This window comes from Chenopodium quinoa, unplaced genomic scaffold (genome assembly GCF_001683475.1).
Source record: "Chenopodium quinoa cultivar QQ74 unplaced genomic scaffold, ASM168347v1, whole genome shotgun sequence".
Classification (NCBI taxonomy): Eukaryota; Viridiplantae; Streptophyta; class Magnoliopsida; order Caryophyllales; family Amaranthaceae; genus Chenopodium; species Chenopodium quinoa.
In genome coordinates, this window is record NW_018744662.1 from 1,555,178 (window position 1) to 1,569,075 (window position 13,898).

The 13,898-nt window shown below is 35.6% G+C and overlaps 2 protein-coding genes across 2 annotated transcripts; one reads left to right on the forward strand and one right to left on the reverse strand.

The window, feature by feature from the left end:
• Positions 1 to 1,208: 1,208 nt before the first annotated feature.
• LOC110701950 (uncharacterized protein ycf45-like) lies at positions 1,209 to 5,691 on the forward strand. The gene is made up of 9 exons (XM_021879568.1): positions 1,209 to 1,849; positions 2,316 to 2,530; positions 2,967 to 3,117; positions 3,221 to 3,412; positions 3,520 to 3,682; positions 3,775 to 4,010; positions 4,392 to 4,568; positions 4,651 to 4,812; positions 5,281 to 5,691. Exons 1-9 carry the CDS (start codon positions 1,334 to 1,336, stop codon positions 5,578 to 5,580), a joined length of 2,112 nt encoding a protein of 703 aa, XP_021735260.1. The 5' UTR covers positions 1,209 to 1,333; the 3' UTR covers positions 5,581 to 5,691.
• A 1,022-nt stretch (positions 5,692 to 6,713) lies between these two features.
• On the reverse strand, positions 6,714 to 13,444 carry LOC110701952 (triacylglycerol lipase 2-like). The gene is made up of 7 exons (XM_021879570.1): positions 12,840 to 13,444; positions 12,644 to 12,716; positions 10,656 to 10,720; positions 8,209 to 8,249; positions 7,840 to 7,919; positions 7,634 to 7,729; positions 6,714 to 7,404 (listed from the first exon to the last, which is right to left on the reverse strand). Exons 1-7 carry the CDS (start codon positions 12,963 to 12,965, stop codon positions 7,076 to 7,078), a joined length of 810 nt encoding a protein of 269 aa, XP_021735262.1. The 5' UTR covers positions 12,966 to 13,444; the 3' UTR covers positions 6,714 to 7,075.
• Between the last annotated feature and the right edge of the window lie 454 nt (positions 13,445 to 13,898).

Genomic DNA, 13,898 nt, shown 5'->3' on the forward strand with positions numbered 1-13,898 from the left:
TTTATTTTTTGGCCAAAAGAGTACCAATTTTGAATGAGCTTCAGTTCATTTTGTCCTACCAAGTATAAACATAGTGCAGAAAGCCCTCTGAAGATGGTTGTGAAGTTCAATGAAGTGAGGAAGATGCTTACAAAAATGACGACTCGATTGACTCGAAAGATTGCTGATGATCAAGCAACTCAAGCAGTTGTGCTGTCCACGAATGATTTTGTTCGCTGTGATGATCTCTTCGAAAGTTTGGTTAAATAAAATGATACTGAAGCAGATGCCAGTCATTTTTAGCTGCTCATATGGTTGCTCAGAAGCATTTCTGTTACAGGCCGAATATCTCCACATGAATTCTAAAAGGTCTGTTATCAGATTTTGGTTGCTTCCTTTTTTTTTTGGCCAAAAGAAATACTACCAGTAAAATTTACTCACTCTTTCTAAATATTGTGAGTTGAGTGGGTTTTGATTTTTAAGGAAGCCATCATAGAATGCTTGCTTTGCTTGTACTCATCTTTTTACAGCTTAAACTATAATTTATCCTATTCCACATGTAATCTTTATATTTTACGATTTTTTTTTATATACATTCGGGTGTACGGTGCACCCAACTAACCCAAGATTAGCTTTTGTTTTTCATTTGATAATTGAATGAATATTAATCATCTAAATGAGAAATACCAGAGTGTATATATGATAAATAGGTTACTAACCTCTCAATCTCTCATGCATTTAGCTAAAAACAATATTGAATTATTCAATTTCCTATATGATATAATAGGACATAAACTTATACTGGTATAATACTGCTGATAATATACCAATTTTCTGATTAAATTGTCCTAATCAAAATGAGCCTTCTTCCAAAAAAAAAAAAAAAATAAAAATCAGTAAGTGCTCCAATGCCTCATGTTTGAATCCAAAAAGGTTGGAGACTTGGAGTGTAAAGAGAATCACACTCACATAATTAAATTCGTTAAGTGTACGTAATTACTTTTAATTTTTCTCAAATTAGGCAGGTAGTTAAAGAAAATACCGATTTTAGTCTTTTGGATTACTCAATTTCTACTTTTGAGCTTGTGTGGAACAAAGCCTCCACGTGTCTTCTCTTTAGAGTGTTTTTCAGGATGACAACTTCAGTTGACCCCACTTCTTCTCCAATCACAAGGAGATTCTTACGAATCTTCCATTTTTATTTTTAATTTTCTCTCTCCTCAAAATTTGATTTCTGGGTTGCCAAAAAAACCATAAAACTCAAGTAAAGAACAATTCTTTTTCAATATTTTCTAACAATTTTATTATTATTATTTTTTTTTACAAAAAAAAAAAAAAAAAAACCCAGAAAGATATGAAAGCATTAAATTATGGGTTTGAGCTGGTTGATCTTCAAATTTCATGGCAATCAGTAAATCAAACCCAAAAATCAACCTTTTCTTACTTAAACAATGCTAACTTTCTATCACCTGTCTCTGCGGCATTTCGTCGAACAGGTGGCGGGCGTAAAGGAATTGCTCCGTCTAGATCCGCCGTGTCATCCAACCGGTCGCCGGAGATCCGCCGGCCGGCCGACAGGCTGTTTCCCGGAAATGGGTTAACCCCAAATTCCCTTGTTCTAACTCCAACAACAACAAATTCTAACTTTAGTAATCATAGAGTGGAAGAATCAGCTTCAGAGCTGGAGTTGTTTCTTGAATTGGTTCCTTTTAGGATGAGAAACTCCTTGTCTTGTCATGATGAGATTGGGGATTTGATTGAAATTGTTCTTGATTTTGGAAGGAAACCTTTGGCGCGGTTTCCTTCTGGTGATTGGGTCATTTCTCAGGATCCTGTCAAGCTTGAGGATTTGCAGCATGCTATTTCTAAGGTAGTAGTTTGATTGAATTTTATGCATATAGTTTTATACAAATAGCTGGTTCATTTCTAATTCTATAAAATGTGATTATGTTATTGGTTAGCATGAAGTAGTGTTTGATCTGTTTGTTGATAAAATGATGGGATAGGAGAATTTTGCTTCTTCCAAATGATCATTACATGAGGTGCCATTAATTCAAACAAATCGGTTATTTGTTTATGTAATTAATGTAATCTATAATAAACTTGAAGAAGGAATTTAATGGAATATGATTCCACCAAGGGTGTATGGTTATGTTCTATTAATGTGTCTGAAACTTTGCTGTTATTGGTATGTTTTTGTGTGATAACAGCTAGATTTGAAGGCTTTTAAATTAGCAGGGTGTTTGGTGTGGTGGAAAGTGGTGGAAATCGGATTTTTTTTTTTTTTTTTTTTTTAATATATATATATATATATGTGAATTAGCTGCATTGTTCAGGTGGGTGATTTTTCGGATGACAATCGATCAGGAATTGATCGTTCACTGCATCGTATAAGTGCCATTCGGAATCGTAAGTTGCAAATAATTGGGCTTACTTGTCGGGTGGGTAGAGCAGTTTCTGGGAGTGCCGAGATCATCCATGATTTGATTGAGGGGGGAGGTTCTATCTTGGTTATAGGACCGCCTGGAGTTGGCAAAACCACCTTGATCAGGTAGATCCTTTAAAATGTTTCTATGGTTAGTGGCTTGTTATCAAAATTGTCCATTGATCAATACAAGTATCAATTTTTTTTTGACATAAAAGCTCAGATCTTTGCATGTTTTGCTCTAGAAGCTTCAAAAGCTTTCTTTGCTTTGCTTTGCTTTTCTTAGGTGGTCAGCATTATTCCTTCCTGCTAAGTGTAGTCATGTGAATGCATTTTCTATGCCTAAATAAAGTGAGGAAATGGAAAATGTAAAATTTACTTATTGCAAATTATATGTTTGACTACATTATAGTCATCAAATTACTTTTTAGAGAGAAGAGAGAAAGAGAGGTGGTACCAATGCTTCAACCCTGGTCCTAGACTTCAGAGGTCATCAAATTACTTCCTGTAAATAATAAATAAATAAAACAGAAGAATGAAAACTAAGTTGTTTTTCTTCCAGAGAAATTGCAAGAACACTAGCAGATGAGCACAACAAGCGAGTGGTAATTGTGGATACGTCGAATGAAATTGGAGGTGATGGTGATGTTCCACATTCAGGTATTGGTCGTGCAAGGAGGATGCAGGTGCCTAATGTCGATATGCAGCATAACGTGAGTATTACACATTGCTTCACTGTTAATTTAATAAACAAGAGATTATCGATATAACTTTTAATCTTAGTCTCTAATTTCCTCTCTTTCTAAAATCGTGTAGGTGATGATTGAGGCTGTTGAAAATCACATGCCTGAGACAATAATTATTGATGAAATCGGAACAGAGCTTGAAGCTTTGGCTGCCAGTACCATTGCTCAAAGGGGAGTACAACTTGTTGGGACTGCTCACGGCATGACCATAGATAATATAATGAAAAATCCTTCTCTTCAGCTGCTGGTTGGTGGTATAGAGGTACATCACTAAAATTCTTAACCCTATTGTTTTGCATTTCATAGTCATAAATTTTAATGAACAATAACTGATGTTTGGTTGCCTTTGAATTGTTATTTATTTGGTAGAGTGTTACCTTGGGTGATGAAGAAGCAAGGCGAAGAAAAGTGCAGAAGACAGTTCTTGAGAGAAAGGGACCTCCCACTTTTACATGTGCTGTTGAAATGATTTCTAGAACTGAATGTCGTGTCCATCACAGATTAGATGCAACAGTCGATGCTATACTTGCTGGTATCATATATAAATTTATTAAAATAGATTAACATCAAAGTCTTTGCTTCAGGATTTGAGGTGCTTACTTATGTTTATTCTTGATGTAATAGGAAAATCCCCTCTATTTGAAATCCGTCAGATGGAACCTGAGGTGAAAAGCTCTGATAATTTGGCCAAGGTTCCTGAAAAGCAGCAGCAAGAAGAATCTGAGTTCATTAAGCCTGCTAAGAGAAGCACTGAAATAGAGTCTGAAAATGAAGACATGGCTGTACCTCATCTTTCCAAGAGGAGAAACACCAAAGGTCCAAGAAAGAACAGCTTACCAATTTTTGTGTACACTTATAAGGTAAGATGAATGGAATGTTTATATGCCAATCTGCTTTGCACTATAGATTCCTTTGGCAAGCTGAACAAATGTGCATTAGTATTTCAGTGGGATTATCATTCCGGAAAGGAAATGAGAATATCCTGTTCCACAGCATGCTTTTTGTTCATGCGAATTTATTTACATTAGCTACCAAAGAATTGATCAACATGTCACAAATAATGTTTGATGGACAAATCTGGAAAAATTTAAGATAGCAATTGAAGTAAATATGGGTTCTGAGTCTTTTGACCATAATCATGATATCTATCTGAGTATGATGGCGATGATGCCATATGGCCTGTATATTTTAGAGGGAAAGTATGTTAAGTCCCCTTACTTAAATCAATGTATGTGCTTTAGATATTGGAAGCTGATTTACTACAAGTAGCAGAAGTAATGGGGCTTGAGGAGGTAATTGATGCTACAGATGATATTGGAATAGCGCATGCAATCTTAGCCTCTAGTTCAGAGATGAAGCAAAATCCATGGATCCGCGGTGTTGCTAAATTCCACCAAGTTCCTATTTTTGTTATCAAGGTAATTTTCTGATTTGACCAATAAATATCTTAAAATGTGTACTACAAGAATTATCTCTTAACTCCTCATCATGACACTGCAGTCAAATACCATGGCACAAATGGTAAAGGCAATTCGCATGATTCTTGGGATGGAAGCTTTTGGCCCAATGTCAAAGCTTCCTTCAAAAGATGTGCTTGACATTGAAATCGAAGATGATGCACCTGAACGGAAACCTTCGTTAGAAGAGCTTGATGCTTTAGAGGTAACGACATTCCATTCAAATTCATTTCTCAATTGTTAGCTGGTGATGAATGTGGACTTCAACTTGATAGTGCAACAATTAAGTCTTAGAGGAGGAGGATGTGGTAGTTTTGTACTTTGGCAGTACTAGTATGTTCAAGAATTCAATCTTTCCGGAAAATAATTTTCAATATCTTTACCTATCAGTACCAAGACAAAAAAATAATATTGGGATATGCTGAAAGTCATGAAACCCACTTGAGACCAATTACTACTCAAATGACTTATGTTTTGATTGAAATTCCTACCAAAGTATGTTTTTTTAACCTTTCTATTGAATCGATTTGAGGATGCTTGAAGTAGTTGGGTCATTTCATTTGCATATTTCATCAATGTTTTTGCCCCTGGTATATGCATGACTATGGGCATTGAATGCTTCTAGTTCTAGGCATTTCTAATCGACTTTACTAACCTTTGATTTTGTCAATAGGAAGTTCGACTTGCGATTGAGTATATTGTGATTCCAGGTGGGGAAGCAGTAGAACTTCTTCCTCGACGTTCAGATATAATTGCCCGGCAACTTAAGCTTGTGGAAAGTTACCAGCTGGCTGCAGAGAACTCAGGTACAGAACAGAACCCTCGATTACAAATTCTTCCGATTAAATCAAAGAAAACTTCCTCTAAACATGCCAAACATGGTTCATCAAATGATGATGAAATAACCTCTGTATCACTAAAGGGTGGCAAAGAAGGTGCCCCAGTTGCGCGGTTGCCTCTCCTGCCTGAATAGAATATATTTACACTCCTGTAGGACAATACCTGTATTATATGTATCCTGTACAGTGTAAATATGAATAATCACTCTTGTATCTTCAATGATCAACAAATTTTCCATATTAGTTCATTATCAGTAAAATTGTAATTATTTTACCCATAAACTATTGTTGTGAATACACATACTGTATTGTCCAGAAGGACCAGAACCACCCGCAGAAACTCCTAATCCTTGCCCAACCAATCGCCTGCTCCCTGCGTTTAATGTATTTCACACATAGTAGTTTCTTTTCATTGCGCATGTATCTTCAGACATGGCACCATCAAACATTAACCTGTAAATATGGTGTACTTCCATTAAGAATTTAAGGACAGGGAATGAGCAAAATAACCACTCTGATAATCTTTATTGATTGATCTATCATTATTGCATTTGTTATATACTACCTCCGTTTCTTTTTAGATGACACGTGTTCCTTTTTAGGAAGTTTTTTTTTAGTTGACACGAATCCTTTTGGGGTAACTTTTTTACCGTGTATTTACAAGCTACCCCACTTGTTTTTTCACTCTCTCACTCTCTCTCCTCTCCTTAATATATGTACCTAAATCAAACGCGTCAACTAAATAGAAACGGGGGAAATAGTAGGCTATATGATTTTGAGGAATCGAGGCTCTATTAAAGTACATATTGGTTGTCGAGGACTCGGGGGTAACATTTGGGGTTAGCTGATAGCTGGTGATCAAGTTCAAACAATATACAAAGTATATCACAAAAAGATTTCAAGAAGCAAAAACCTGGTCTTGAGATTATCTTAAACATAACACAACCACACTGATCCAACTAATGCTTTTTGTGATTATTTGTGAAACAAATTGTATATATACTAATTTTTGGGCCCTTGTTTTTTGTGGGCCCTGAGCTGTCGCCCACACTGCATCGGCCTAGCCTCGCCACTGTTAATAATAAAATACTCTCCCACTCATCTTTTATCTATATACGAAGTATTTAATTCTCAATTTAACCCACTCACATATTAAAATACTCAATTATTTCATTTGCATAAAACTTTGTACACAACCTAATGTTACATTTAAATAAGATACGAGGAAGTACGAAGTAAGCAACATTTACCACCATGACCTAAGGCATGCAAATGACACACTAGATTTGATCAGATAGAACGTTGCCGTAAGCCAGTAAGCACATTTATGACTTAGTGTCACGGTCCGGGAGTTTGGGCCCCAAAACGCAAGTTAAAATTGACAATATTACATGCTATGTAAGAAAGCCACTATGGATGTTGTAAAAAAAAAAAGCCACTATGCACTCTCGTACTAAGAAAATTACCAAACTAGAAAATATTTAGAGTGATCAAATACATCCACTGAGAGTGATTGAGCTTCCCTTCCGATTCAAGGAGACCCTGGGGTCAATTCTCACCCCGTTCTTGTGGCTCTCTAAACACCAAAAAAAAAATCAAATACATCCACTATAACACATATTTCCCTTGCTAAGATTTACTGTGTTTGTTAAAGAAATCAATGAGAAGATCATAAACGATTTCCTTAGCATTCATAGCCAGGACATAATCAGCATGCGCATAGTCTTCAACAAACTGAAGGAATAGCTTGTCTTTATCATGATTTTTGAGTTTATCCAGCAGGAACTTAACATCGTCAACATCAGCAAGCTCGTCCCTTCCTCCATGAGCTATGAACATTGGGAGGTTGTTTGGTATGTTTGTCAGGTCATATTCCGGAGGCTTAGTCTGCCCATAACGTTCCAAGTTCTTATCCGGGTCTAGATAGTCATATCTTGCTATTGTTCCATCCCTTGCCACTGATGACATATTCATAGACAAGAATTACTATGTTGTCCTAGATTGATCAACAAAGCTCTGCAATTACAGGTCAATTCAGTATAAACTCGTCTGAAACTTAATCTAAGTTTAAGTAATGTGTCAACTGTCAAGCAACTAAGCCTAAGAAGTAAGAACAACTTCAACTTGGCTCATATGACCCGGCCTATAATATAATGAAAGCAGTAGATTTAATCAATAAGCACATACTTTGGGAAAAATGGATCATGTTTTTGGTGGCTGTTGGCTGAGGTTCATGCTGCAGGAATGTAGAAACCGTTGCTGTGCTCAGGCAACAGTTTACACCTACATCCTAAATTTGTATTAGTGCTTATCATAATTGATGTGATAAAAAAAAAAATCCACTGCCATCTTTGAAAACCGATTAGCTCATGAATAAATTGCGTGTTTGATACCAGTAAAAGACGTCAAAAAGTCAGTGCAGTCAATTCCCTGCTTCCTGTATATATCTGTCAGAAGCTTCTTTACTGCCTGTCTGTTCAATCAGAAGCAGAATAGAAAATACTTCAACAAATATCTGGCTGTATAAGCTAGATATTTAAAATACGGGGATGATTAGACAATGTGTGTTAAATTGTCCTACACAATGAGTCATGAGGATGATTACAAGGTTACAGAATATGTCGATATATCTAGTTGCTACATGCTAGCTAACATAACACCTAACAATATGGAATGTAATTCAGAATGCCAAAAATAGGGAATTGAGAAAATTAAGAGCTGATCTAAAGCTCAGTACAGCAGAGAAGAAAAGGCATTCTCACCCACGTGGTACGAATTCATGTAGTCCAGACCAGTACATCAACTGTGGTCAAGGGAAAATAATAATCAGTAGGTGCTTTTCATCTGCCACAAGGAGATCGAATTAGTCTTACTATTAGACAAAAAAAATGTAGCTTACGAGTAGGAAATACTCCACATCATATATAGCACAAGTAGTATCATAGAGTTGTTCAGCCGACGAATTTCTATTGCTAACAAACAAGAAACCCTTTTTTCTTTTACTTTTGATACCATGAGTTTACTGATTGAGACAAAACACAATTCACACCTTTTCAGGAACTTCATTAGATTTTAGCAAATAGAAGAGGGGGGGGGGGATGGGGGTTATCAATTCGTGTACATTAAGATTTATTATAGTATATTAGTCCAAAAGACCATTTAAGTAATTGTTCATTACAAGACAGAATAAAATCTAAAACAGCCTCAACAATACAAGGAAAAGAAAGGACAAAATCAACAAAACATATCTCCAGTGAAGCTTATAAAGATCCATGTCAACTCGCCTAAATTAAAGAGCAAAATGATGTCTTTCTCTTTACGAAACATAAAAATAAAATAAAAATAAAAAATAAAATAAAATAAAAATAAAAAATAAAATAAAATAAAAATAAAATAAAATAAAAAGATAAAACCTTTGAAGTGCTCAGACAATTATTCTGATGAGCGTCATTTATGGCACTCATTTAGCTTCTTTTAGGATGATTTTTCATTACTTTTACTTCTCTTTTACCTCTTTTTCTTTAGCTTTACTTGTATTTTCTCTATTTTGCTTTTACCTTAGTTGTTTCCTTATATTCTTGCTTTTCTTAGTTTATTTTGCATTTTCTTCTTTACTTGTTTGCTTTCTTTGATTCTAGGGAGTTGGCGATGTTCGAGAGGCTCAATGGCATTCTCTCGGGGTATTCAAGGCCAAAGATGCATCCTAGTCCCTCCTTTTGAAGCCCAAAAGCAAAGGTGTGCAAGAGTCAGGTCTTTGAGGCCGCGCTCTTATGCCGCGTAGGCATGAAAAGGCGATGTTGAACCCACCGTAATGGCTCCTAGAGACTGCCTTTAACATCATGCATCATCCGGAGCTCACGGGGTCATCTTCGAGCGCACCAAAGGGAATCCCCCGCTCCCATGGCGCGGCCGCGCGCGAAAGGAGCAGCCGCGCAGCTGCTAGGAGCGGCTGCGCCTCTCTCCTCCCCCTGTTTCCGTACCCATTTTGTTGCGGCCGCGCTAAGGAGTGAGAGGCCGCACCTTTTAAGGTCTCTTTTGGACGTCTAACTAACTACTTCTTAGTTAGTTTTACTATTTATAGATTTCCTTCATATTCTAGAGAGAGAATTGATTAGGGAATCATAGATTAGAAATAGAATTGATTTTGATTAGAATTTTAGAGAGAGAAACCCTTGATTTTGTGATATTGTTCTTAGATTTTAGAGAGAGAAACTTGGTGTTTGATGATTGTGATCCTCATTCCTCTTTGATATTGATCAAAGTTTTGTAAGAATCCTTTCTTTTTCAATGCAATTTTATGTTTGATTTTGATATATTGTTGGATTTCTATTGTTTAGTTTGATTTTAATTGTTGATATTTGGATTACAATGTTGATGAAGAGATTGATGATTACTTTTGTTATGCTTTTCAATTTTACCATTAGTGAGTAGTTCCTTTGCTAGGGAATGTGATGAAGCATGTATTGGTGATAATCTATAGCTAATTTGGGGTTTTTGATTGATTTGATGATGTGATTAAATTGGTTGATAAAATTTGTGCATGTGTTTGATTTGAAGAGGAGTAGCTAACCTTGATGATCATGTTAGATTGCATAATAACTTTCAATGACACGAACAATTGATTTGGATGCTATTATTATCGATTGATCTTGATTAGCAATTTTCCTTTGAAATCATTCGTTTTCCCTCGCATTGCTTAATTGATCGAATTCCCTCGAATTAGCAAGTTTATTATAAATGCATGTGGATCCTAAATTCTCTAGTGTTTTGATAATTGATTTTCATTTGTTGATTGATTTGATTTTGTTAGTATAGACCAACCCATTCTCTTTAAGATTTCAGAATAGCTTAGCTTAGACTTTAGCAAAACCTTCTTACCTTGGGTTCGACCTGGACTTGCCCCTATACCTAGGGTTGGGTTTAGTTTTACAAATTTTGTTTTGACCGGGAAATCTAGTTTCCAACGACCTAGGTTCTATCGGTCTATCCTCGTGTCATATTCTCGGTATAATTTGTTCTTTGGCCATACTTTTTGAAATACTGAGTCAAAATGATGCACACATCATAATAGAGACTTTTAACTACAATGAATATTTCACTCGAAGTTTGAAACATCTACATATTGACAATAGAACACATCATCATCTTTTAAGAATTTTATTGGTGCATGATGTTTTCTGTGAAGTCAACTACAAATAAAATTACATACCGCTTGTTCAATTGAATCAAGTCTTCTATCAACTCTTGTATCATGAACATGACGAAAAGTGTATCCTGCATCATCACAACAAAATTTCAGGTAAAAACACTTTGTATGCCTCTAAGAACGAAACAGAATTATTATTTTCTTTGTAAGCATTAAAGTACATTAATAGGTTAAATAATTTCTAAGAAAAACTAGCTACAAATTACACCAGCAACTTAACAAGATCACAATAAGACCCAAAAAGTCCATGTAGCATTTACAGATTTACGTCATTTACTCATAGAAAGCCAATAATGTAACTTGTATATGATAGAAAAACGACCCCTCCCCCCCCCCCCCCAAACCCTGCCCCTGTCATCTTATACAAACACGGAAATTTCATTTCTGCCAAAAGCAACAAATTACAGCCAAAATAGCACATAATCTTAATGTCTCTTCTCCTTATTTTGCCTCAGGGCCACATAAATTCTTTGTAAGTTCTCCATAACCTCTATTGACACAGCCAGTACTTCACAATAAGCTCTCACCCCAGACACCATAGACATGCTTCCGTAATAATTATTCCATTTCATAGCACAACAGCACAAGAATAGATGTAAAGCATCCTCACAACTAATCATCTACATGGGTAAAGGACAACATGTTCTAAGAGTGTGATAGAGAGTAATCAAAGAAGAGAACTCCCTAATGCATACACAAGAAGGCCAAGTTACCATTCTCGAATAACAGGCTGAACCAGGACCTTCATGATGTAAAATATCTGACAAAACAAACTGACAGGCAAGATATAATGACCAAAAAAAAAGTTCCATAGAGCTTAAGGATCTTCTATCCTTCACATATGAAAGAATACTATGGCAGGGCGCTATTTCAGCGAATCAGCTAGCATGACCTCCAGGTCAATACTTAGAGGACTTCGCCCATATCTTGCAGCAGAGTCATTGATGTGTAAAACCATAGGATAGCAACATCAAGACTGTTTAAAACGAGACTAAACCAGTTCTCAAGGAATTTAAACTTTTACTCCAATTACCACAAGAATAAGACAACCCTAAGGGCTGAGATTTTTAAGTATCTCACATTCTAGCCTTAAGATTCAAATAAGTGATTGCCCAATAGAGATTCCAAGCTTAATAGATAATGATATCAAAAGGATAGCAACCTATTTCAAGCTACTCCCTCTGTCCTCAAAAGTTCGACCCTTTTTGGCCTAATTATAGTCCCAAAATGATCGACTCATTTGCATTAAATTACTCACCAATTTACAACAATATTTGTGCAAAATTAACTTCCCCATATAAAATTTTGTTTTTTCATGTATTTTTAATACTTTCTCTCTCTACTTTTTTACAAACCCCATGTAAATTTATCTTTCCAATATAATTTTACATCTTTTTATTTAACTTTCTTAATACCCGCGAAATCAACCCAAAAGAGTCGTTCTTTCGGGGACGGAGGGAGTATTATCTACTAACGATTTTAAATAAAAATATAGCCTCAAAAGCTTAAAATAGTAAACTCAATCATCTAAAGTAAACATTTCTTCTTGTTCTGCATATTTGAATAATTGAATTCATGATATGTTTCTGCACAGCTAATTTGGAATATAATAGTTCAGCGGAAACAGATTAAATAACAAGACATAAGCAATGAAGCACAAACAAGACGACAAATACCCAAAACCCAATCGAAGCTATATGCTCGAATTGTTATAAGAGTACTGTCAAGATGATATGTACTTCTCATTCATCAACATTGTAGAATTCAAGTTTTTGAATTGTTCTAGAGAATTCTTAACCTTTTCTCAGTTCCAAATGATGCCACAAACAAATTTGTGTGATTTACTAAACACTAAAACAAATTTACAGTCATTTAAGCAATCATCCTCCCTAATTTTTTTTTTCCCTCATAAATCCTCAAAACTTATTACAGACATAAAAATATCCATAAATAAATAAAATTTACAATTGCAAAGTAGTTAAATTACTCACCAAGCCAAGCAGTACCAACTGATGCTATAGAAGTACCAACTGTAAACACCACCTTGTGCCTCTCAAATGTATCCTAAAAACCCATAAAAAAAAATACAAAATTGCAAATTTATCAAAATATTGAAATACCCAATTGAAAATTTTAATCACCCAATTGAAAAGTAATTATTAATTAATAGGGAATGAAAAAAAAAACCTTGGTAGAAAAATAGGTGTCTTGAACAGCAGAAACCGTATTTGAAGCTCGTTTCTTTAACTCCGGCATACCCACCAACCTCCAAATTGAGGATTTTAAAGTTCGAAGTCTGTGCAATTTCTGCATTTGCCTTTTTAGATCAACACCAGAATTTTGAAGAGAGAATTGAGAAGAGAATCCAAAAGGATCGCTCTTTCTTTACGTTTTCCACAAACAACGAAGCTCCTGAATTATTTAGGGGCACTAAACGTCGCCCATGTTTTACTAAGTAACACTGATTTTGTTATTAATGAATGAATTTACCCTCAAATAGTCACATATGCTTATGTTTCTCACCCCTCACTTAAATAAGAAGTAGTGGAGCTAGGTAGGGACAAGGGGGACAGTTTTCTACCCACTTTAAAAAAAAATAAAATTAGTAATAGACATGTTTAGTATAATGAATTAAAGAAGTAGGTGGTGTTGGAAGTTCTTGATATAAAATAAGGGGGTTGGGAAAAAACAAGAGAGAGAGAAAAACAAATGAAAGGGAAAAATCCCACATTGGTTGGGGGGAAAGGTTTTTCCTTGGTTTTATATTGTAGTGTCTTAACACTACTTAGTTGAGTGAGTGAGAGTTAAGTGTTACTCCACACACACGCGCGCGCAGCCGGGCTGTGTCGGACTCGGGATGCGCGGGCGTGGGTCCTTGTTATCTTTTTGGAGAAATTTTATTTCCTTTTCTTTGTTAAACAGAATATTCTTTTTTTGTCTGTTAGGAATATTCTTTTCTGACTGTTGGGATTACGGAATTAAGTCATTCATTAATCCCTTGATTATAACTGACTAATTAATTCCTTGTTTCTTGCTTCCGTTGTTGACTGGTTGAATGAATCTGGTCGTTTTCTTAGCCAGATTCGTCCCTCGTTTTACGTTTCATGTCTCCCTTCTTCTGCCTATATATACTCGTTGCTTTTTCCAGTCAAAAACACACAACACAATCAGTTATCTCTCTTCTCTCAAATTATCTAAACACGGGTTTTCTTCTGTTCTGTTTTCTGGGCTTCTGACTGTTGGGAT

What these genes read in the sequence shown, in the direction of transcription:
- LOC110701952 (XM_021879570.1), bottom strand. Translation starts at nt 12,965, where the DNA reads ATGCAGAAATTGCACAGACTTCGAACTTTAAAATCCTCAATTTGGAGG. An exon ending in CATGAATTCGTACCACGTGG is followed by an intron (nt 7,920 to 8,208) that starts GTGAGAATGCCT and finishes CTGATTGAACAG; the next exon opens with ACAGGCAGTAAAGAAGCTTC. An exon ending in CATGATCCATTTTTCCCAAA is followed by an intron (nt 7,405 to 7,633) that starts GTATGTGCTTAT and finishes ATATGTCATCAG; the next exon opens with TGGCAAGGGATGGAACAATA.
- LOC110701950 (XM_021879568.1), top strand. Translation starts at nt 1,334, where the DNA reads ATGAAAGCATTAAATTATGGGTTTGAGCTGGTTGATCTTCAAATTTCA. An exon ending in TTCCTATTTTTGTTATCAAG is followed by an intron (nt 4,569 to 4,650) that starts GTAATTTTCTGA and finishes ATGACACTGCAG; the next exon opens with TCAAATACCATGGCACAAAT. An exon ending in AAGAGCTTGATGCTTTAGAG is followed by an intron (nt 4,813 to 5,280) that starts GTAACGACATTC and finishes TTTTGTCAATAG; the next exon opens with GAAGTTCGACTTGCGATTGA.